This window comes from Larimichthys crocea, chromosome XII, assembly GCF_000972845.2.
Source record: "Larimichthys crocea isolate SSNF chromosome XII, L_crocea_2.0, whole genome shotgun sequence".
NCBI classification, from domain to species: Eukaryota; Metazoa; Chordata; class Actinopteri; family Sciaenidae; genus Larimichthys; species Larimichthys crocea.
The window spans coordinates 19,419,977-19,443,642 of NC_040022.1; the positions used below are offsets into that span (position 1 = coordinate 19,419,977).

The 23,666-nt window shown below is 41.8% G+C and overlaps 4 protein-coding genes across 7 annotated transcripts; 2 read left to right on the plus strand and 2 right to left on the minus strand.

Annotated features, from left to right (window-relative positions):
* Window positions 1–555: 555 nt before the first annotated feature.
* Window positions 556–9,944, plus strand: fggy (FGGY carbohydrate kinase domain containing). 4 transcript variants are annotated; one of them, XM_027285666.1, is made up of 17 exons: window positions 556–792; window positions 1,072–1,265; window positions 2,407–2,518; window positions 3,078–3,229; window positions 3,478–3,566; window positions 3,802–3,917; window positions 4,018–4,146; window positions 5,470–5,573; window positions 5,762–5,869; window positions 6,193–6,254; window positions 6,616–6,778; window positions 7,706–7,780; window positions 7,923–8,043; window positions 8,117–8,211; window positions 8,635–8,735; window positions 9,199–9,260; window positions 9,408–9,944. In XM_027285666.1, exons 2-17 carry the CDS (start codon window positions 1,083–1,085, stop codon window positions 9,476–9,478), a joined length of 1,743 nt encoding a protein of 580 aa, XP_027141467.1. In that variant the 5' UTR covers window positions 556–792; window positions 1,072–1,082; the 3' UTR covers window positions 9,479–9,944. The 4 variants fall into 4 exon arrangements, with proteins under 4 accessions (XP_027141467.1, XP_010739795.2, XP_027141468.1 ...); XM_027285667.1 differs by lacking the exon at window positions 556–792 and adding an exon at window positions 2,796–2,842 and having other exon boundaries at window positions 1,101–1,265; XM_010741493.3 differs by lacking the exon at window positions 8,635–8,735 and having other exon boundaries at window positions 571–792.
* Window positions 9,945–10,298: 354 nt separating this feature from the next.
* Window positions 10,299–13,242, minus strand: LOC104927416 (peroxiredoxin-6). Its single transcript, XM_027285669.1, has 5 exons — window positions 13,073–13,242; window positions 12,308–12,464; window positions 11,797–11,946; window positions 11,141–11,287; window positions 10,299–11,035 (listed from the first exon to the last, which is right to left on the minus strand). The coding sequence occupies exons 1-5, from the start codon at window positions 13,162–13,164 to the stop codon at window positions 10,907–10,909; spliced, it is 675 nt and encodes a 224-aa protein (XP_027141470.1). The 5' UTR covers window positions 13,165–13,242; the 3' UTR covers window positions 10,299–10,906.
* LOC104927432 (phospholipid phosphatase 6) lies at window positions 10,909–17,069 on the plus strand. Its single transcript, XM_010741511.3, has 3 exons — window positions 10,909–11,068; window positions 13,944–14,129; window positions 15,598–17,069. Exons 1-3 carry the CDS (start codon window positions 10,909–10,911, stop codon window positions 16,017–16,019), a joined length of 768 nt encoding a protein of 255 aa, XP_010739813.2. The 3' UTR covers window positions 16,020–17,069.
* A 966-nt stretch (window positions 17,070–18,035) lies between these two features.
* LOC104927431 (myocilin) lies at window positions 18,036–20,593 on the minus strand. The gene is made up of 3 exons (XM_010741510.3): window positions 19,868–20,593; window positions 19,188–19,292; window positions 18,036–19,052 (listed from the first exon to the last, which is right to left on the minus strand). The coding sequence occupies exons 1-3, from the start codon at window positions 20,337–20,339 to the stop codon at window positions 18,250–18,252; spliced, it is 1,380 nt and encodes a 459-aa protein (XP_010739812.3). The 5' UTR covers window positions 20,340–20,593; the 3' UTR covers window positions 18,036–18,249.
* Window positions 20,594–23,666: the final 3,073 nt, after the last annotated feature.

Consider the following 23,666-nt stretch of genomic DNA (forward strand, 5'->3'; position numbering starts at 1 on the left):
AAGCTCTTAATATTAGAAGATCTAATATTGAGAGCAGACACACAGGGGACCTCTATAAGACTGCAAATGTTACAATAAGATTAGATAAATGATGCAGGATGCGGAAAACTGAAAGTTTTCAAATTGTAAAATGATGTTGGAGCTGCTGCTTATTGGATAAACCTCACATTTGCCACAAATGTTTCATGTAATAGTTCTATAGACCTTTTTTCACAGCAGCCATTTTGACATGAAATAATAAACACAGGTATTACCAATGATAATAATTAAGACTCTGTTCCATTCAGGTCAAACACAGTCAGGGTGCTACTTTGGTGTTCACTGAAAGTCTCTGCTGCACTAAATGGAACTGGACCTTCATCAGTATCACTGGTAACACCTGTGTTGACCTTACTGTTGTGTCAAAATGGCTGCTGTGAAAAAGTCTACAGTTTTCAGAGACATATTATGTTATTACACCGTCTCCAAGAGTGTATTGTGCAATGTTTATGAAGATTTAAGGTGTCTTTGTGGTGCAGTAATTCTTTTTTTTTTCCATGACCCGGTTCTCTTCGCAAAACCTGGACTGACTCTACAAAGATAAGACAGAAATAGAGAGAGTTTAAATTAACTCATTCATGGCGCTGACTTGAGTTTGTTTCAGCTTTATGCGGCTCTGTAGGAAGACTCGACTTCATCCTTTTTGGCCGCTCTCGCGTTCCGTCGCAGCCGCCGTCTCTCTGGCTCAAAGTACGCTTCTGATCACAAACTCTCAGTGATGTTTTGTGAGCTCAAATAAGATTTTGACTGCCGGTAAGTTCAGATATATTGTTCCAGCATGCGTACAAACGCTGTGTGTGTCTCATAATGGCTGCAGTGTGTGTTTTAAGATGTTATTTTTGTGCAGTTTTCCTCGGTTGCACTGTATTGTTATCACGTTTAGATGAGACACATAGAAAAGAAGCGAGAGTAAAATAAACCTACATGCGTTATTAACAGCAGCGTTTCGAAATGTTGACACTGACACTGTAACCAGGTTAATAATCAACCCCTCCCCCTCTGGACCCTCTGCTCTCCCCTCTTTACATTCAGCTCGCCTCCTCATGGCAGAGGTCTACTATGTTGGGGTGGACGTGGGCACTGCCAGTGTGAGGGCTGCACTGGTGACCAGGACAGGCCTGCTGAAGAGCACCGCCGAGGAGCCCATCAGCATCTGGGAACCCCAGTCTGACCATTATGTCCAGTCCTCCACTGAGATCTGGGAGAAATGCTGCACGGTTGTGAAGGTATGAGCAAGAGTGGTGGTTGCATCCCAACCTTTTATTAACATAATTCAAACCACAATCCAATCAGATGTACTCAAGCATCCTTACCCCATCATAAACCTCACCCCACATATTGACAAAGTGGATGTTGAGTAACACACACAACATGAAATTGGACACTAATGTTATTTCTTAATACAAATAAATTGAATTAACTGTTTACATGGGTTTGGGGAATCAACCATTATACTGCATATGTATCCATTACTTTTAATTAGCTACTTCAACGTCTAATGTTTAGCAGTTAATCCATTATGTTTAGCAAATTGTTCATCTATTACAGAAGTTATATTTAGGTATTTAACTATCCTGTTTAGTCAATTATGTTTTATCTAATATTTAATCTGTTTGTTCATTACTGCTGATCACAGCCAGCCCCACTTCCTTTATACAGCTGTTGATCTCCTCTAAGAGAAGGCGGACACAAGGCGGGATGCAGATTAGGAAGTTTGACATGTCAGATGTTTTTGATGGCAGGTTATTGTCTTAACGTTTTGCAGCCCTGACACGACACTACTGAAACAGGCTATTGTCTATGACCGTAAACTATCTTTAGTCTTCATCACAAAAATGAGCGAGTGGGTAATTCATGTACACATCTGTCTGTACTCATTGATCTTTTTCACAGAAGATATTTTGACATTTATTATAGTCCGCCAGCACTAAACTAAGACTAGGTCTGAAAATATACTGTATTTCACATGGAATGATATTTTCTACTTATAAAACTAACTAAAATAAAATCAAGGAAATGTTTAGTAGTCTTTTTTAATGTGGTCTATACAAAAAAAATGTGGAAGGATTGTTACTGTTATTGTGTCTACTTGACTGTATTTGTATTTGGGTGTATATTTTACTGCTATATTTTACTTTTGCAAATATGTGGATCTGTTTTTGGAAAAAAATATATGTATACTTCACGGAGCTACTTCACTGTCCTTTGTCCCTCATACCCCTGGCAACTGCAAACCCAGTACACCCAGTTGTCAAACATATTGATCATTTGTGAAGGGCTCATTCTGTAACACACCACATATATTGAACTATGATACTGTGTCTGCCAATGTATTACAGATTATATTTCATGGCATTTCTGTTCCAGAGAGTTACCCAAAATGTGGAGAGGAGTCAGGTACGAGGGATCGGCTTCGATGCCACTTGCTCTCTAGTGGTTTTGGACCAAAGCTTCCAGCCTGTGCCGGTCAGTCAGGATGGTAAGTCAAACATTTATTTCCTATATAACCTTAGTACCTAACACATCAGTCATGTTTTTAGCTTCAGCACTTTGTAACGCACCATTTATATAAACCTAAGTGCTCATAATGGATTGAAATAATTATGTTTTTGACTGAAAAGCTACTAGAATGGATTTGTCTGCAGTGTTTTGGCTTGAATCCATTCAGTCTTTGAGTTTTGCTTGGATAAGTTGTTTTAGTCTAATGTAATGGGATACTTTATTGATCCCTGAAGGTAACATCCCCTCCTCCACAGCCAGGTCAGGGATCAGGGTCAGCTACAGAGCAGAACCCCTGGAGATGGTAGGGATTAATGTTTTTTTTTTTTTTTTTTTCATTTAAGCAAGGTGCACACAGGGGTCAGGACCCAGATACTCAGGTTAAATTACTTATTATATGCTGCCTAGATATTACACATCTGTCACGACAGTTTTGTTTAACATCTCTTAATAGACCAATTGAATTACACCTGATCCATGCTTTATCAGCTACTTGGTAAATTTAGTTGACACTTTCACTAAAAACCTGACTTCTCCAGGTGACAGACAAAGAAACGTGGTGATGTGGATGGACCATCGGGCCGAAGAGCAGGCGGCTCGTATAACAAATACTGGCCACAGGGTCCTGAGCAGGGTGGGAGGGGTCATGTCACCAGAGATGCAACCCCCTAAGCTGCTCTGGCTCAAAGAGGTGAGAGGTGAGCAAGGTCACCGCAGGACCACTGACCTCTATATGTTTTATTGTCACTCTCTGGATCGGTGGTCGGCATGTGCCTGGTGTTGTTTTAGAAGCCTTTCAGCCTCACCTCCCTTTACCTCGGGCTGCATCTGATAGAGGTCCCTGAAAGTGGTTTTCGTTGTTAAGGTTTGTCAGCACTCACATGAGCTGATCACTGATCAGAGCTTCATTAGCACACGTTTCTCTTTTCTCTTCATCAGAATCTACAAGAAAGCTGCTGGAGCAAAGCCGCTCACTTTTTTGACCTTCCAGACTTCCTATCTTGGAAGGCAACAGGCTCTCTGACACGGTGAGCTTTGTTGCATGATGGTCATTGTGACCGTGTGATACATGATCCTTGTATCAAATATCTGTTTAAAAGAAAGACTAGGATTGTTCTCTGCAGCAGGGGTAATTCCAAGAAATCTGCCTCTTATCGCTGACAAACAGTTCAGTTTTTGATACTGTAGCCTTCAGATACTGTTAATGTGACCTCATACTGTATCTGATATATTGTAAGACATGTTACATGCAATATTTCACAGGTCTTTATGTACTCTGGTGTGTAAATGGACGTATTGCCCTCCAGAAGGATGGGATGCTAGTTTTTGGACCAGTATTGGACTTGAGGATCTCCTGGAAAACAACTCTTCCAAAATAGGTAAGAGACATTAACAACAAGCTTCTAATTAATTGCATATTTTCGGAAAATATGGGAGCTCATTTATTATTTAACCTGTTTTTTTTTTTATGCCATCCAGGCAGTGTGACGTGTTCTCCCGGTAGCCTGTTGGGAGACGGCCTCACCCAGGAGGCAGCAGCAGATTTGAGTTTGGATGCAGGAACTGCAGTTGGTGCTTCTCTCATTGATGCTCATGCTGGAGGCCTTGGTATTGCATCCTAAACTTAACTTTACAGGTTTTTAAAATATAAAATCTTAAACTGACCATGAAAATATGACATGGGAGGTAGAATATTTAGTGTTTGTCTAAATTTGACATTTTTGTGTCTGGTGGGTGTAAGATGAATCTCCTGGAGTGTCAAAAATGAAGATGTGCGTCGGCTACGGCACTGGTTGTCAAATTGCTGTGTCACTGGTGGTACGCAACTCCCTTTGAGTGGTACACTGAGGAATGTCTTAAATATATATATTTTTAATTAAATTAATTTTGAAACATTTAATACCAACAATACTACAAGAATTTGAATGGAAATGCCTGTAATATTTAGTTTCAGTAACACGTTCATGCAGGTTGCACATGACACACATACATCCATGATTAGTTATGAGCTAAAATGTGACAGATGTTTCAAAAAACTCTGCAACGGGAACTATAAGGAGGAACTGCAAATCAGGAGTCCACCTTTTCTGCTCAAGTAACTCTGGTTATTGTCAATAAGAAAAAATAACAGAAATAAACCTGCCTCCTGTGTGAATGGCCTATAGCTGTTATACTGCTGTTATGAGCCAAATGTAATCTGAGATGCTATGCACTCTAAAAAGTTTGAGAAACACTGCACTAAGGGAACATGAGTAAACTCATGAAACTGTGTGAAGATCATCCTGATAATTCATCCTTAAATTTTATGATTATGTTTGGCATTTTAGCCTTGTTAGATACCTAAGAGTAATCATGATCCAAGAGGGTGACGATGTACGATAAACACCCCTGACTAGGACTGAAGCATCAAACTCTCCCAGCTTTAATATTTTGGTCAGATAACAGGTGTCCGTTCGAAAAGTTACTGTATCTGCGTTCACTTTATTAGCTTCAGGGCATTGGTGGATCTTTAGTCCGGCTCAGAAATCCTATAAGCATCTGGTTTTGTTCTCGGAGATAAACTGCTCATGAACTCCGCCCTCCGACCTCTGGCTGTGACCTCTGCTGATCACACATTGTTGCACCAGTCAGAGGTTAAAGCACTCTGCACTTTTTAGTTGTCGTGCATGTCACAATGATGTACACCTCCCCCCCAAGCCCCCGTGCGCATATGAACCTTCCACCTTAAACTCGAACCAGCTTGACAAACATTATTCCAGCAGTTAGTGTCACCGCTGAAGTTTGGAGAACCACATCAAAAGGATTTAAAGCTTTTGATCATTGTGATTAATCCCTGACGGGAGTTTAGCAAAACATCGTATTAGGTAACCTCTTTTTTTTTTCTCTCCCTGATTAAATCTGATTAAACTCATGTCATTTTGCTCTTTCCAGGTGTGATAGGTGCAGATGTGAAAGGCTTTAACTTGCCGTGTGAAGACCAGCCAATCACCTCACGCATGGCGATGATCTGTGGGACATCAACCTGTCACATGGCGGTGCTTAACATTTCCTGTTGAATTTATGTTTAACCAGAACTAGTCCTATGTGCCGTTTTAAAAACATGACTATAGTTTGAATGCTAACCCTACCTGTCACTTTGTTAGTGTGATATACAGTGCTAATTATACTGCACCACAATGCTAACTGCTTATTTAATTTGATTTGTCACCTTCATGTGCGTCAGATCAGCGAGCAGCCTCTGTTTGTGCCAGGAGTGTGGGGGCCCTGCCTGTCCGCCATGGTGCCCGGCATGTGGCTTAATGAGGGAGGACAGAGTGCGACAGGAAGGCTGGTGAGTCCTCTGGCAAGCTACACATATGATTTAACTGACCTGCTTTATGCTGCGTAATAACAGACTGTATGTATGGATGGATAAATTGTATGCAGTCAATGTGTAAATGCACCTAAAAAGACACCCAGACACATACTCAAGAAAGGCAAAGTGTTTCATGAGATTATACGAATGATTCTCGAACCTGAGGAATGGAAAAATCTGTCAAATATTTTTGAGCTAGAACCTTGGATGACTTGGCCCTTCTCTCAGCTTCATAAGCCGTTTTGTCATCGTCTGTGTCATCTGTAATCCTGTCTGTGTTGCTCTCTCTCCTCCCACAGATTGACCACATAGTGAAGGGCCACGCTGCCTACACCCAGCTCCAGGAACAGGCACGGCAGAGGTCAGCTGATGCATTTAGTGCTGCGCTTCCCTGAAACATTTTAGGACAGCTGTTTTTCCTGTCATTAATAATAATAAGAATAATAAGAATGTTCACTAAGCTTCGGGAAGATTAGATGCTGTAGTAGGGTTTGTGTATTTTATACCACTCAACTATTTTGTGGATGGTACAAAAAAAAATATTACTAAACATTTACTTGAAATTCAACAAAAACCACAGGGTATATTGTCCATTGCTTTACTGGAACATGTTCTGCTTTTCCTATTGTGACATGTCAAAATCTCTTCTGAGAAAAAGGCATTTTCTGAACAGGTATTTCATCAGACTATGTTCCTCATTTACTTATTGTTCTTCTTCCCAGAGTTCCCATAACTGGTGAGAACATCTACAGCTACCTGAACAGCCACCTCAGTACGATGGCTAGCTCCCGTTCTCCCGTGGACCTGCTGGCTTCCGGTCTGCACGTGTGGCCCGACTTTCACGGGAACAGGTCGCCCTTGGCTGACCCCTCCTTGAAGGGCATGGTGAGGGAACATGAGTCTGAGGCTTCACGTGTCTTCTCACATGATATATTATTGATCAAAGCACAGGGTTTAAAGTTTATTTACCGCACCACGACATACAGAGGTGAAGTGGTGGTTGCAGACCCTTGTTAAGTGGTTTAATCTTATAATTTTGCAAAATAAAGGATAATAAATTGTGAAGCACATAAGTAATATAAAGGCAGTCGATTGTTCTTCCCAGCAGCTGCTTGTCGATTGCATAATGTTGCTCAATGTTTTGAGAAAATGCGGTTATCTGCTTGTTCTGAGAAACTCTCACGTCTGTGGGTAAAGCATGGAGCTAGGCTTGGAAGACAATTAGCATAGCTTAGCATAAAGACTGGACACTATATGTTGTTTTTACTTAATTTGACTTGTTGATTAGTGAGATTCAGGAGAATCTTTGAGTTTTGGACAGGGGACTGGAGTGGCTGATCGCCTCCTATGAGAGAGTGGCATCAGTGTTCTCATCTAAATCTTCCCATTTTAGAGTTAGCTGGCTACTGTTCTCATTGCATAACAAAATATTTGTTATTTCTGTGTTTGCAGATACGGTCTTTCAGTTTAGTGACATCACACTGACGGCAGCTTACGTTCTGTTCTTTTGTCAGTGCAGAGATTAGACTCAGTATTTCAAATGGAAAATTTATCACACAGTTGAAGATTGGAACATCTGGACCATAGAAAGGAATTTTGTGTTCAGTAAGCTAATTATTGTTTCCATGTCACGTCTGTAGTTCTAGGAAACAGGACGTGAGGGAACTGGCGAAACTGAATCACTGGTGATTTTAGATACCAGACCCTCAATGGCAGCTTGGCTTTCACCAACTCTTTTGTTCACCTCTCCTCACCTCCTCTGGTGACTCTTAATATTCAGCACTGAGACATTTTTGCATCACTGTTTCGCAGGTGGTCGGACTGCCACTCTCCCAAACCTTGGATGACTTGGCCCTTCTCTATTTGGCCACAGTACAAGCCCTCGCTGTGAGTCTGCTGTCTTTCAAAGTTTCAAATGACTTCCTCTGACCCTCAGTCTGACACCCTAGTACCTTAAAGTCCGAAGGAGGAAGGTCACCTTTATTTACTGGTAACCTGATTACACCTGCTTCTTCTCCTCTGGTTTCAGCTTGGTACACTTCATATCCTGGAAGCCATGAAAGAAGCAGGACATGACATCAGAACCCTCTTCCTGTGTGGCGGGTTGAGCAAAAACGCCCTGTTTGTACAGATTCACGCCAACGCTACAGGTATACAATACTAACACGGGGACATATCATTATATTACGTATTTGATGTTTTTTCAATATTATCCCATTTCAGGGTTGCCTGTGGTGTTGCCCAACCAGATGGAGGCTGTGTTAATCGGAGCAGCAGTCCTGGGTGCATGTGCATCACAGGATTACAGCAGTATACAGGTGGAGTGATGCACAGACACATACAGTCAAATTCTCACTGATAATAAAGAGTATTTTTGTGTGCTCAATATAAGTTTTTAAATATTCATACGTGAATTCAACTGTCGTCCAACATGGGCCACTGCACGTGAGACAGCCTTATGGGAAAGTTCTAGTGTGGGTCAAGCTTCTAAAACATTAGATCCTATATTTTCTAACTGGATAGCATCTTTAATTAGACCACACACCTCCAGTTTGTGATACAGGCTCAAGTCTCAAGCTAAATTCGAAATAACTCGACTCAAAGAAGTTCCGTCCAAGAACCACAGAGGACATTTTACAGTTGTTACCACAGAGTAACATTCCGCATGCACAGTCTGAAAAAACGTGTTTATTTTACGATATATTTAACAGTTTGCAAACCAATCAATCTTTTTTTTGCAGTCCAATAAAACTGACCTCAAAAACATACCAAACTCACATGGCACTGATCTCATCATTATCGACTCAGTGCCTCCATCTGCTGGTGTGAACCAGAACACAAAGTGACTCGTAAAGGTGCTTGGAGAATATTTGTGCACAATGTTTTGCTTCGGTTGAAGATCGTAAGTGAGGATTCTTCTTTTGCCAACTAAAGCTCTGATCTCTTGGTGTCTCAGTGCCAGAGCTTGAAGCTTGAAGCACAAGAGAGAATGACAAGCCTTTAAGCCAGATATACTAAAAATAAGATGTTATTGTTTGGACTAGGCCGCACCTGTTAACCCATTTCCAGCCATAACTACAGCGGGCAGTTGTTGTGTCTGATCCTCTGAGCTGCAAACTGTCAACTGGCTGGATTTTGTAGGTTTAGACAGCAGAGAGGCCCCGCACTGCATCAGTCATAAACTCAGCCACAGTGAATTTACTGTGGTTGGCTCGTGTTAATACCATAAGTGGGTCACGGCTGTCGGGAAACTGAGTGTGCATAAAGTGATTTATTGGGTGTCGTTTTAATTTTTGCATTTTTAGGAGGCGATGGAGAAAATGGCAAAAGTGGGGAAAGTTGTGCAACCTGACCATGAACTCCAGAGGTGAGACGACGAGATTTAAAAAATATATATGATGAAAGTCGTGGCTGCCGCATCCTTTAAGTCCAGGCCGGACTAATCTACTATTAGTCTACAATAAAAACTGAAATATACCTTATTATGCATCACATCTGTGTTTTTTTTTTCCAGCTTCTATGGGAGAAAGTACAAAGTGTTCCTGCAACTGTTTACCCACCAGAGGGAGTACCAGGCTCTCATGAACCAGAGATGAGTGTGGCAGTGGGAGGCGACTGAGCTGGAACTGACTCTCTCTGTCTCTCTCTGACGTAATAGCGATGACGAATCCACACACTGGAAACAAGATCAGAAGTTTTAACCTGGCTGCTTTTTCCTAATATTATTAAAGGTCCAGTTTTGTCCATAACCTGACGGTAAAGGGGCTTTCTGAGGGTTAAATATCTGTCAGGGGGGGTTTAGTTGTAGTCTAGACTTCACACATGCAGGATTTCAAACCACCTGGCAGAGAACAGAAGCTGTTGGAGCTTTCCATGGCTCTCTGTCTTGCTGCAGCTCCACCCAAAATGGAAAGGAGGGTGTGTGAATGGGTGTGGGGACATCAACAGATTTTACAGTAACTTGCTAATGGCCCGTCAGCTTCACCCAAAGCCAAATACCATCAAGTACTGTCACCTTCAAATGCGTTCCTAATAAATAATTGAAACCACAGAACTGTGCTCATGCCTTTCACTGTCACGCCACCCTAATGTGTTTTGATATATAATTTAGTGTGCTTCACTCATTTATTTTTAACCCCCCTCGTCCTTTGTTCTGTTCTCTTCACTGTATTTTATCTCATTCTTTCTTTTGTGATGCCTCGCCTGTCCTTTTAAATTCTCCTGTCTGCTGGTCACACAGAGGATCCTGCTGCCAGCAGCTTCCTGGATCAAACTTGATAAGCTCTTCACTGATGCTGCCGACCCGGTGAGAGGGGGACACACCAAATCCTGCACAGCTGAGTTAACAGTCGCCTTCAAACAGAGCTAACCGTGGTGTCCTGACAAAGCAGATTCATTGCTATAGTTCATCGTTTGCTAAACATTTATTTAGTTTAATAATTCTGGGGGGGGAAATACGCAACCTTAATGTTTTTTATTGTCCCACAGAGGTGAAATTCTTTCATCATGCACTCAAACATTAGAGTATAGATCCAGTAAATCCACAAGACTGAATTTAGTCCTTTGTGTAAATGGCACAATCAACCACTTCCCCTTTCATTGGTTTCAAAGACAAAGCGGCATGTGGGTAAACAATATACATATGATTTAAAATATTCTAAGTGTCGCTATTACAAAATCTCTTCTGCCTGTATATATTTGTTATATCATCAAATATTAGAAAAATATGTTCCAAAATCTTAAGAAAAGCATCCTGAACATTGCAGGTTGCATTGTTGGAGCTCTGTATATATGGTACAATACATATTCTTTAAGACTTTTCATTCCATACATTTTATCAAGCACTGATTCACAACTGGTTTAGCTGCTAACTTGTTTATCTACCTGGCAGGGACAGAACAAGCAGTACTCAAGCTTCCTTATGGTCTGTGACTGAGAACTGCCGGTTGAAGATACAATCTGTGCCGTCTACAGAGAGTGTTGAACATCAGTGAGGTCTCTGTCTGTCTGCGCTCATGGCTGCGGTGTGTAGCGCAGGTACTTCTTGCCAGAGGGCAGCTCTTTGGTGTAGACGCCCTCTGGGAACAAAGAGGCAGCCTCCTCCTCAGACAGGTTGGGAGGGACCATCACACAGTCTCCAGGCTGGAGCACGACAGACAGCAGAAAAGAAACAAGGTTATTTTATTTACACCTACTATCTCTGTAGTCAGCTGCTGAGTGGTTGTCTCCTTTAAACGTGTGACTCACCTTCCAGTCAGCCGGTGTGGCCACTCGTCTATCTGCTGTCATCTGGAGTGAGTCCACCACTCGCAGGATCTCATCAAAGTTACGTCCCGTGGTGGCCGGGTAGAGGAATGACAGTTTCAGCTTTTTGTCAGGGCCGATGATAAACACCTACACACAAACAGACAGAATAGATGGTTCATATTTACTCTCCTTACACATAAGAATAGATCAGACATTAAATTTGAACACTTGAATGAATATATATATATCAAGTTTTCAAGTTTTTATTGTCAAAACTGCAAATGTACAAGACATACACAGAATTGAAATTCCGTTTCTCTCTGTCCAAACGTAAAGATGTAAACATATATATAAAATAAAATAAAATATAGAATAAATAAAATATGACTCAAAATCTAAGAAATAAAACTAAAGATAAAATATATACAATATCTACAAACTATATCTATTATATATGTGTGTTGTGGTGTTGTGTGTGTGTGTATATGTAATATATATGTGTGTGTAGTAACAATATATTATATATATCTAGATATATAAATATATATCTATGTGTGTGTGTGTGTGTTGTTGTGTGTGTGTGTGTGTGTGTTATGTATGTATACATATGTTGTAGTATATCTCTATAAAAAAGGATTTTGATTGTGAACACTCACACAGCGGGCGGTGAGCGGCATGCCATTTTTGTCCTTCTCATCAGGGTCCAACATGCCCAGGGCCACTGCCAGCTCCCGTTTACTATCTGCTATGATGGGAAAGGGCAGCGAGTAGCAAGGAGACTCCTCACAGTTATATGCCAGGATGTCCTGGTTAGTACAGAGACACAAACCATTAGTTACTTCTCACCAAATCGGTGCTATTCTGATGGAGTACATCATCATATATGGATTATAGAAACAGATATTAAGTGATGTTTATAATAGAAAAGGGAACAGCAGAGGTAAAACTGAACATTAGACCGTACCATCTTATCCAATTTTCCACTAAAACTGTGTTTTTGTCATTATTAATCTTGCCAAATTGTAATATCTCATGCCTTTAAAAACCACTGAAGGGTGTGACATTGACTTTACAGTAAGCGTCTGAAACTTGCAGCTCACAGGAAGGCATGATGTCATTTATTTCAAATTTCTAGGTGTCAGAAAACAGATGCTGCAGCTATCACACCTCGGTCCAGCCGTAATGATCCTCCAGGTGGTCGATGGACAGGGCGATCATTTTGACCCCGCGTTTTCTGAACTCACCGCTCAGTCTTGCGGCTCGGCCCAGCTCTGTGGTGCACACTGGGGTGTAGTCTCTGGGATGGGAGAACAAGATTCCCCATCTGGAATGAAAAGCGAGATTTGTAAGGCTGCGTCAGGTGTGATGTGGTTAGTGCCTTTTGTAAAGAAGAGATGCAATCTGAGTCAGTTTCCTTTTCGTCATACGTTCACACCTCACATGTTAACGTTGTGGTTTGTTGCACAATAGGATGAAGCTGAATTGATATGTGACCCCAAACTGGCAGGATGTGACCCCTGTAAGACTTAAATGTTCAAAAATGATGACAGGAGGGATATTTTTTTAAAAATCAGGTCAGCCATACCAAATAGCATCATCTTGTTGGAGGGATTTTAGGTTTTGACATCTGTCTCATCATCTCACTGATGCATTTTAATTCAAATCTCACTATCTGATCAATAACTTCATGACAGCATCTAATAGCAGACTCATTTGTCCACCACAGTATTGATGTTTTTTAAAATGAAATATAAACCATAAAGTCTACAAGCCCTCTGTTATATGTTTTAATTGTAGATCACTTCTACAGCCCTGTCAGGGGTCAAAAGCAGAAGTTAAAAAGCAGGAACTGGACGCACTCTGTGAAGTGAAGTGAATTAACGGTACGACAACGACTCCATAACCAAAACCATATTTAATAAAGCTACTTACGAGTCACCCAGAAACTCGTGGAATTTAATTGTGCCAGTGGTGGTCTCTGCCTCGAAATCGGGGAATGTATCTCCGAGCAGCAGTCCGGGCATATTGAGCGTGAGCGCGGAGCTGTTCCGTGTGTGTGAAGCTGCAGCTCGGATGGAGTAAGACAAGAGGAGGCGGAAACTTCACTCTGAACAGGCTGCACTTTACAGGGGGGCTTTTTATGTAAATGAACTCATGTGTTCTGGCTCATAAAATGTTCACGTCGCGTTTTGATTGACCCAGATGTCGCAAGGTTTCCAAACGGCTCGTTTACGCACGCGTACGGCCTGTATTTCCAATCAAAGATTAATTTTAAATATTTTTATTTAATTTTTGTTCAGGTACAGCCACCACTTGAGTGTGGTCATGTATTTTAATGCAGTTTAAAACAGCATTTATTTCTTTCCTTAGTTACCGTAAATTTCAAACTCATTGTTAGTTTAATTACAAGTTAATGGGAAGGAAAATGTAGCCACGTGACCAGAGCAGTCCAGTTCTGAACTGGTGACATTTTAACCTCTGGATCAGGACTCTCCAGTTTGCAGGATGTTTTGCGTCTGAGCGCAGCAGGATTAAATTATTTACTGGCCACAGGTGGTGGATAAAGAAGGGCGGATAGATCACTCCGGACTCTACGTCAAACCAAAAATGTCCTCAGGAACGTTCAGACGGAATAGTTGCCGTGGAGTTGTGTGTGGAAACCGGGCGTCATCTGAGTACCATGTCCGCCGTCGGGGCTCCTCCAGCTGTTCTTATTTCTCCTCTGGGGCGCAAACTGAAAACTTCTCCGTCAGTCTGAGTCAGCCCATGTTCACCATAACTCTCCGGTTTTTGTTGGCGATAGATTTGTGGCTGTCTAAGCGGCTCGGAGTGTGCGCCTGTGAGGAGTCTCCATGGGGCAGCATACGGCCCCTGGTGCGCTTAGTGGAGTTCTCCGGGCATGTCATCCCGTGGCTCGTCGGCACCGTGTACACTCTGCTCCGGGGGGAGAACGTGGCGGAGCAGGAGATCATGCTCAATCTGGCCCTAGGTGAGCGAATGTCGATTGGTTTGAAGGGTTATCAAGGATGATTCCAGTAGGATTATAGGTGTCAGTATTGATCGGATTCCTGCGATCAAATTATGAATTTATGTCATGCTTATCCAGCCTCTTAAACCTGCCATCCATGATCAACAGACCATTCTGATAATTTATTTAATATGCACATTTAGACAATAAGAAATTGTTCTTGGCACACCAGTTTGGAAAACTTTCATAGAAACACATCTTTATTTGTGAGCCAACTTTCCTGAACCCATCAGTCTTTAATACAAAACACTCATTAAAGTCTAATATATCAACCTGCTATAATGTAGGTGTCCTTTGTTTAGACACTTTTATATTTATCACCACAGCTGTGGGTAAAGCCGGTGCGTTATTACGCACGATTTGTGCCAACTCCACAGTGAAGCCGTTGGCTGTCCATACATGAGAGTGTCTTTGTTCAGCTGCGTAATGTTAATGGATATTGAAATAGCACAACATAACAAGTCCAAAAGCCACACCAGTCCACCCGAAGAGCAGCAGGCTGCTTGTGCGTCCCCGTGACCGGGAGAGAGAAACAGCAACAGCGCAACCATGGAAAGTTTTCTCCTTTGAGCCCAGATGATGGCATCTGTGACCACTGAGAGACACGCACGCGACGTGACTGATGCCTATTTGCATGCCGTAGTTTAAATCTGTTGACTGACAGCTTTGAGATTGAAGTCCTGTGCTGTTACACTGTATTGTTCTGTGCTGAAATACCAGAACTATTTTTGGAACATCAGAGGCTATAAGGTGCCACTGTGTTTTGGAAAAACTGGGGTTAGTGTAACCCTTTTTTACATGTGACAGAGGGGTGAGAAAATAATGAGGTCAAAGGTCTCATTTCTGTTCACAGTAGAGAACTTTTTAGACAACACATATATTGAGTATAAAAGAATATAAAGAATTCCATGATTACTTAAATAGTTTCTAATAAAACTTAAAAAAAAATGTTTCTAACCAATGGTATTATTGGTTAATTATGATCCATTAATAAGCATAACTTTGGGGTTGCCAGGTTGGAAAAGACTTCATTACTGACGCCTTATCAACATTTATGACTGCAGATTTGGTGGCTTAATATAAAGTGATAAACTCCTAAGCATTCTTTAATGGATTACCAACATTTCTAACTGCATTAGTGCCAAATCCAAAGTATAGACACAAGCCAAGGTGATTTCCACAAAAAAACCTTCTTATTAATGGCTTGTAACTGATCTATAAATCACGTATAAGTGATTTAGGAACTATTAATAAAGCCATAAGTTACTAATTCTAAGCAATTTACAAAGGAGGTCTCAATAGAAAGGGATACATGGAGTTCTAGATAGAGCCGAGAAGAAACTGAGTTGCAGAGTGACAGCCAAAGGATGGATTATTATTACATTTTCAGGCTGTAATATAAAGCGTTGTGTCTCTTTCCTCCACACAGCTCTGCTGTTGGACCTGCTCTTGGTCAGAGTTGTGAAGACTCTGGTCAGACGTCGCATGCCTGTCCAGAACCGCTCTGACATTCTCTCTACCTTCTTCGTGGAACGCTACTCCTTCCCCTCGGGCCACGCCACACGGGCTGCCATGTGTGCCCGGTTCCTCCTAGCCCAGCAGGTGGACACAGCCTCTATGCGGGTCCTGGTGGTGGGTTGGGCCACCCTGGTGAGCCTGTCCCGGCTGTTGCTTGCCCGACACTATGTGACTGATGTGGGCTTTGGCTTGGCTATGGGTTACTGCCAATATAGTCTTGTGGAAAGGTTGTGGGTGACCTGGGACTGCCTGCAGGACATACTGCTCATGCGACTGAGAGAGAGACTCAACAGGGCTTACGGTGGACTCTGGATGGCAGATTGGAAACACTAGGTTTGGTGGAAGTGTGTGTGTGCGTGGGGAAAATGTGTAGCATGAGTGTGTGTAATTCAGAAATTCCCTGCTGTTATAAAAAGTGAACTTTATTATTTATTGGATTATATCAAATTTACTCCAGTATGAATAGAATTTGTCTGTTTTATGTGTATCTTTAATTCAAAGAATGAAGGAAAGCTTGTTTACGCAAAGGTGTTGATGATGCATGGACTTAAAGGTGCAGTGTGTAAGTTTAAGGGGTGGCAGAAATGGAAAATAAGTAAGTTCATAAGTGTGTTTTCATCAGAATATAATCATGTGAAACAAAGAAAAAGAATAGTTGTTTTTGTTGATGGACGGAGTCCCCCATTTTAAACCTCCATGTTTCTACAGTAGCCCAGAACGGACAAATCAAACACTGTTTTGCAACCACTGTAGTTTTTCCTTCATGCTTGGAAAGAGTGGGTGAGGCGAGCAGTATTCACTTAGTACTCACTCCTACACACTGGACCTTTAATCTTACAATTCCAAAAACCAAAGCTGAATTTAATCAAAGCCTTTTTTTAAAAAAAAATTAATAAAAAGCCAATTCAAATAAACTGTGTGTACAGATGTAGTTTTGCATCTTACTGAGACAGTGTGTTCGTTTGGTGCCGAGTATGAAACCTTATGTGTGAAAACTGTCTGCTTCCTTATAAAGTGAGAGCTCTGTATGTGGTGGCATGCTGTCTTTGAAGAGTGTGTGTAGTTTTATAGTGACCTGAAACAGTCTGTTTGAACACTGGTGGGCCCAAGTCAACTCACACTCACCCAAGTTTTTCCATCAGCTGCTGCTGCCGAGTCTCCTGATTGTCATTATAATACATGCCATCTCCTCTTACAGTCCGCTGCCATCCACCGTCTCTAACATACCAGTGCAAATTCCAAACTAAACTATGAAAACACATGGTTTGTGGTTTTGCCTTTAAATTGATAAACCAGAGAGCGGACAAGTTCTTTAGCATGATTGAAGCAGAAAAAAAATGTGTATGCACAATGCAGATGCAAGCAGTTGTCCACAGAGGGCAGTGCTTAGCAAGAATGTGGACGCCTTTGTCAACATTTGGACTTGTGTACAAGGATGTACACAACTCAGTCTTTTGACTCTATTGGGAGGAGTGAACATAAGCACAGATTATGACACTGAAGTAATTATTGGACTAATTTTCACAAGCCACATATGTACGGAACTTATTGACACTAAATTATGTTTTTCAGGAGAAAATGAACTTTATTGTGGACCTGTCTCAGCAGCAGCACAGATATGTCTTCTCTCTGTCAGTGCTCAATCTTCAGTCTGACTTCACCCAAAACTGGTGAACTAAAACTACTGCGTACTGAATTTAATGATCATCTGGAGTAATAATGGGAGGAGCACATATTTTGTTTAATGTCGCCTCCTGTGAGTGATTTTAAATATGTATGTAGGTAGTTTCGTCATATTTGGTGCAAACATTTCGACTCAAAGTCAATGATATGTTTGGTCGCGTAAGGTATGTGATAGGCCACAACCAGCCCCCGTTCAATGTCTCTCATATTTTTAGCAGATATTGTTGGATACAGATGCTATATTTGGTGCCTTCATGTAACCAATAGAAACAATATCTAATAATATAATAAACCTAATTTCTACTGAACCTTTCCGTGCACACAAAGCAACATTTCATACATATTTAATAGATATAATATGTGTTTATAACTCAGGGTTGCACAGTGAATAGACACTTGGTAAACTTAAACAAATACCAGAATATCTGTGTCCCTCCATACAGTGTGCCTGAGTACATTATCCACAATACCTACACACACTCCATGTTCTTATTATCCAGGAACAGGTAGCACAAGGTCTGTATTATTAAAATAATTTAATTGTCACCAAATTATGAGGCAAACAAGCAGGTGTGTCATTTAATAAATGTTTTATTGAGAACTTAAATAACATTATTGACAGATAACAAAAATATGTCATAATTTTAAACCATGATTACTATTTGTAATGATCATTGAGCCCATCAGGGGTTCTATCATAGCTACATTAATCTGCTTTATGAATATATTTCAGATCTTATTTACAGCGGTAATAGAAAAAATAGATTTTAATGATGCAAAAACACATAGACGCCCTCAGTACAATGAAAATGATTACATGTTTTATCACATTCGCCTGCACAGTCCTGTAAGCAGCACTTTCTCTCTGTCTGTGTACACTTTAGCTGCTGCCATGGCTGGCCCTGCCCAGCCTGACGTCATAGGTGACCATGTGGAAGTTATCCCAAGCGTACAGCTTCCTCTGGGCGTGGTTGTAGTCCACCATGCTGTTGTAACGGTACTTGTTCTTGAAGGGCACAGCAACAGCCCGCCCTGCGTTGGTGGCTGTGTCGTACACAAAGTTGATGGTGGTGTCGGGCGCAGTGTAGCTGGCCACCGTGTACAGACGTCCGCATACCATGAAAGCATTGGCCACTGTGTTCTTCCTGATGTTAGTCTCCCAGCTCTTCTTCACCTCCAGGCTCTCGGGGTCCAGCTGGGAGATCACTATTGCACCCTTTGCCTTGCTTGTGCTATAGATAGCCCACAGACCCTGTTCATCCACTGCCAGGTCGATGTCAGTGTACCCGCCCCAGGAGTAAGGATGCTGGCCATGGAAGCCAGCGTGAGGCAGGTCCAGGCGTGATGCCAGAGTCTCAGAGGCCAGGTCATAACGGATCAGGGTACGACTGCGCCTGCGCTGGTAGTAGAGGGAGCCACGGTACACGGCTGCCCCAGTGCTCTCCACAGACTCTGGCAGGACCAGGACCTTCATAGGGAATCCTTTGGAGAACTGTTCCATGTCGTCATATGCAAAAAGCTGACGGACATCTTTACCCACCGTGTCGATACGCCACACAGTCTTGTTGGTGTAAAGAGTGCCCAGAGGCTCGGGATCCTGCAACCACACTCCATACTTCCCTGTGATGCTGTCAGCCTTTCTGTGCAACACAGGATCTCCCACTGACTGCAGCTCTCCACAGCCTGGAAGGAAAAGAGACTTAACCTTAATGGTATATATATATTTACAATGCTTCTCAAGACTTTAATTTGAATTAATACCCTACCACTGGCGTGACTTTTGGAGCTACATCGACATCAGTAAAAAACAAACCTTACCTGTGAAGTTGTGATTTACTTCGGGAATGAGTTGAGACGCTGGAACCTCTGTAACCTCAGCCTTCATCTCCTGGTACGAAGCATTCCCAGAATCATATGCAGGGTCTTACAGAGAGAAGAAAGCAAAATATTTCACACACACTGGGAAGGAATTTGGGTGTAGAACATGGCCAGAAATGACAATTCATGTACATACTAGTAGTATTATAGTTAAAGTATAATCAGTCCCAACACACGGACAACATTAAAGTCTGAAAACAGCAGGTTCAACCTATAACCGTGCTACTGGAAAATGATCACACGCACATAAACAGACATGCATGAGTGACAAAACCATAAAAGAAGAGTCTGTGTTGTAAATTCCAAACCTCTTACTCATCCTGGGACAGTTAACTGCAACCTGACCTGTCGTCCCAGGAGACTCTTCATAGCTTAACTCAACCACTGAGACATTTATGAAGAAGCAACAACAACAACAAAAAGCATCAACACAGATGCGTAGCAAAAATTACAGAAACATATCTTTAGTTGCCTAACAGCTTTATCAATAGAGAAGTTGTTGAAAACCACAACACATTTCTAGTGGTTAAGATAAATGTGCTCTGTGTGGCTTGTCTTGTAATTAGATGAGTTAAGGTTTTGATTTGTGTGTTTTCTTTTTTACTCACTGATGTACATACCACTGGCAGGTCTGTTTTCGTGCTGTGAAGTGTGTGTCTGCTGGCAGGGCTTCTGCCTCAGGCTCTCTGCCTCCTCACTCAGCTCGTCCAGCCTCCTCTGCAGCTCCTGGACCTGCTTGTTTAGATGCTCTTTGTCCTGCTGCAGCTGATTTCTTTCCCCTGTGACCTGGGAGTAAGCTTTCTGGAGACCCTCTTCACCGTTTTCCCCAGCCCTGGTGCCAACATCTCCATCCACTCCTGCTATGAGACGGCTGACCAAAGCCTCCAGCAGAGTGAGTCGGGACAGGACTCCATCCATCTCTGGTTTCATGCTGCTTCCAGAGCAGCTAGACTCCACTGGACTGGCCACGGTGAAGGTGTAGTGGCAGCGTCCAGCTTGGTCATTGGAGCGGTTGAGGGAGGCTCGGAGTTGAGCCTGGCTTTGGCAGAGAGTTAAACAGGACAGGCACAAGTACAACACCTGGAGCCACATTCTGGAGGGGGAGTCAGTTCTGGTTTAAATTTGCAGGGATGCAACTGTTTATCTTCTATTCAGCAGACAGTGTCTCCACTTGATTTATATATTTTCTTTCTTTCTTTAGCTGTTCTCGTCCCACTCGAGTATCCCTGGTCAGTGCAGGTCAGTGTCTGAATCCCAGTAATGCCGCGAGTAGGATATTTATACAGTTAACTGTCAGAGAGTGGGAGGGGACGAGGAGTGTGGTAGGGAGGGAAATAGCCAGGGGCTGTGTGGTGTGTACAGGTCCACGTGTGTCTTCTTTCTGGTGAGGTGTGCTGAACGCGACAAAAATGTGAAAATCACACAGTATCAGTGGAAAAATCCACAATCGGATTTGTTTTTTCCTGTGGAGAATTCCTTCATTGTGTCTCAGCAGGTGGTATGTCTCTGCAGGTTGTTTTGACTGGACAGCATCTCTTTATGTGTCTACTGGCTGTCACCTGCTGTGCTGTCGACTTCCTCTGTAACCGATAGTTTCACTATTAAATCGCTATGTGATTAACTGTAAACTCAGTTTATGACTTTGGTACGGGGTGAAATTTAAGCTCAGTGAGTGAGGGTGCATGAATGTGAAGACAACATTTGCAAAACCAGGTTTAACTTCAAGGCAACCTGGTTCTTTAGAGGACCTGAGCACACATTGGTACTCCTCTCTTCTCTCCACAGCTGGACAGGAGACAGAGAGTCTGGCACAGGAGGATAGGCTGGCAGGCTGGCTAGGAATGGAGACATAGTGTGGTTGCTCTTCCTTTCTTTGTACCAGACTCACATAAACCCCACATGCAAACATCCCAACACGGGGATATTTACTATATAGTGCACTGTCTATCATTTTTCGAATGGAATTCAAAAAGTTGTGCCCATGGCATGAACATTACTTTCTGCTATCAGTCACACAATGCATTACGTTGTATGTAGCTGTGTGACAAAATGTTAGCCGTAGTGGTGGTGGTGAAGTACCTGAAACTGCGGACTATAGACAGATTAGTGATTCTAAACAGGAAGCATGAGTGAACAAGAGTCATTTCAGACCTAACCACAGACATAGTGATGCTTCGAGGCTCAGACGTCTTAGACCTTCTGTGCTGAACAGAGAGGGGAAATAGCAAATATATCACCACTGGAGTTGAACACAAGAGTGCCCATTGTAAAGTGTGCAAAAAAACATTATTCTGGTCTCCGAGGGGATGAAGGCCATTAGTCACACTTCCTCAGTTCTTCTCCGCTGTCCTTTTCATTTGTCTTTTTTATTAATTAGCATGCAGTGACAAACCGCCGTGACAAAATATTTAATATAAATATGAAAAGCAATAAACCAGTTTGCCCCGAGGATCAGCTTGCAGTGCACATCTGTGTTTGGTTCCACAAGATCAATCTGCTGCCTAGTTAACCCGGCCGTTTTACGACCCATGGAAAGTCACCAGTATTCCACAGTGTTTTTACCACGGAGGTGTGCTTTTCTTATGTAACATAACGACTCAGGCAATCTGTAAAAAGAGAACAGGGGATCGCAACGTGCGCACAACACATGCATTCTTTCTATAGGCTGAAGTCGCTCTGCTGGGAGACTCAATGTTTGTCTGCTGAAATGCTCAACATATGTTGAGTTAAGAATAAACCTTCTAATGATGATGGTTTTTACAGTGTTTTTGTCACAAATGTTTTTTTCTGTAGCTACATACGTTTCACATGCACTACGTGTTTTAGCATGTAGAATTGTTGCTTAACTTTTATTTTTGCCCTAATCTTTAAATATCCAGTTTCCCCTTCCATTTCACCTTAAAAAGATTTATTCCACATTGACTGATAGCATCATAATTCCTATCATCTGGCTTTTCATTTAAGCTTTTTTGTTTTCACAAAATAAAATATACAAAAACAAGATTATTTCATGCCATGGTTTATGTCTACGTCACTCCATCAAATTGAACTACTCTCATACATCATTTTATACACATGTATAAATGATATATTTAAAAACTTTGGGATCTTCACTACAATGTAAAGTTGCTAAGTTTTGGCTCCTGTAGCCACCATCTAGAGAAATTTCACTTCCAGTAAATCTTTTGGCTACTTGTGGGCAGCAGAAATAAGTTGTGAATGCTACATTGAAGTACAATCATCTTTTAATGTAATATAGCAGACTTGTGAGCAGTTTCTTATGAGCAGATTTTCATGCTTTTAAAAAAATTATCGTATAGTAGTAGCTGGAGTGTGACTGGAAGATGGGGAGAGAGAGAGGGGGGAGGACATGCAGTAAATGGCCACAGGTTGGATTTGAGCCCTGGGCCACTGCGGCGAGGAGTGAGCCTCTGTACATGGAGCTCACACTCTACCTAATGAGCTAACCGGTGCCCCAACTTATTAGCAGTTACTTATTTAAACACCCAGCACCCAAAACAACATTATCATTCATTTGGAGTCATGTTTCTGGCCACCTGATGAAGGTAAGTTAAATACTGACTCTATTTCAGCTCTGTTTTTGGTCTCTACCATCTCTTGTGTCATTAGTTTAAATATTCCACTGTTTTCCCACTATCTGTGTCTGTCTGCTGTTTGCAGGAGAGTTGGTGTACTTTGGATTTTAAAGCTTTTTGAAACAGCTGCCTGCTGTGGCCGAAAACAGCATTATGAGAACAGCAAGAGTGAACCAGAATAATAAAGTGATGAGCTAGACAGCTAAACAAGGAAATGAAAGTTGCTTTAAAACTGGGCCTATGTAAAGCTGAGGGTACCTGCAGATTCAGGTGATAGTTCTAGTACTTAGCAGTGACCCCTTTCTACATTGTCAAATTGTCATTTGATACAATGTTATTATAAAATTAATGATTATAGCTGCTTTAAGCAGTTGTTCCCAACCTTTTACCAAAAAGGTTTCAGCCCTTGCAGTAAAGCAATGTGTACACGCCACTGTCTTAAGGATTACAAAAATTACACCTAACAAAGTTCTCACAGACAGCAGCTACAGCTGAAAATAGAGTTTCTGCTGTTAAAAATGATGATCAGTTATACAGTCAGATGGGAAAACAAATAAAAATAGTGGACATATTTATTTTGGAAGCTATTTCAAAGATCCTTTTAAAGTACAATCCCAGGATTCTTGGTAATACCGGATATCCACTGTTTAATACTGAAGGGACATTTTTACGGCTGCATTTGTTTGAATATGAATTACAAACTATTATGTAACAGGAAACAGGGGGGAGGGCTGTTGGGGGACATTGGAATCACAGACGAAAAACAAATTGGATGAGAGAAACAGTGTGATGGCTGAATCAGGACGGACACGTGGAAAATGAA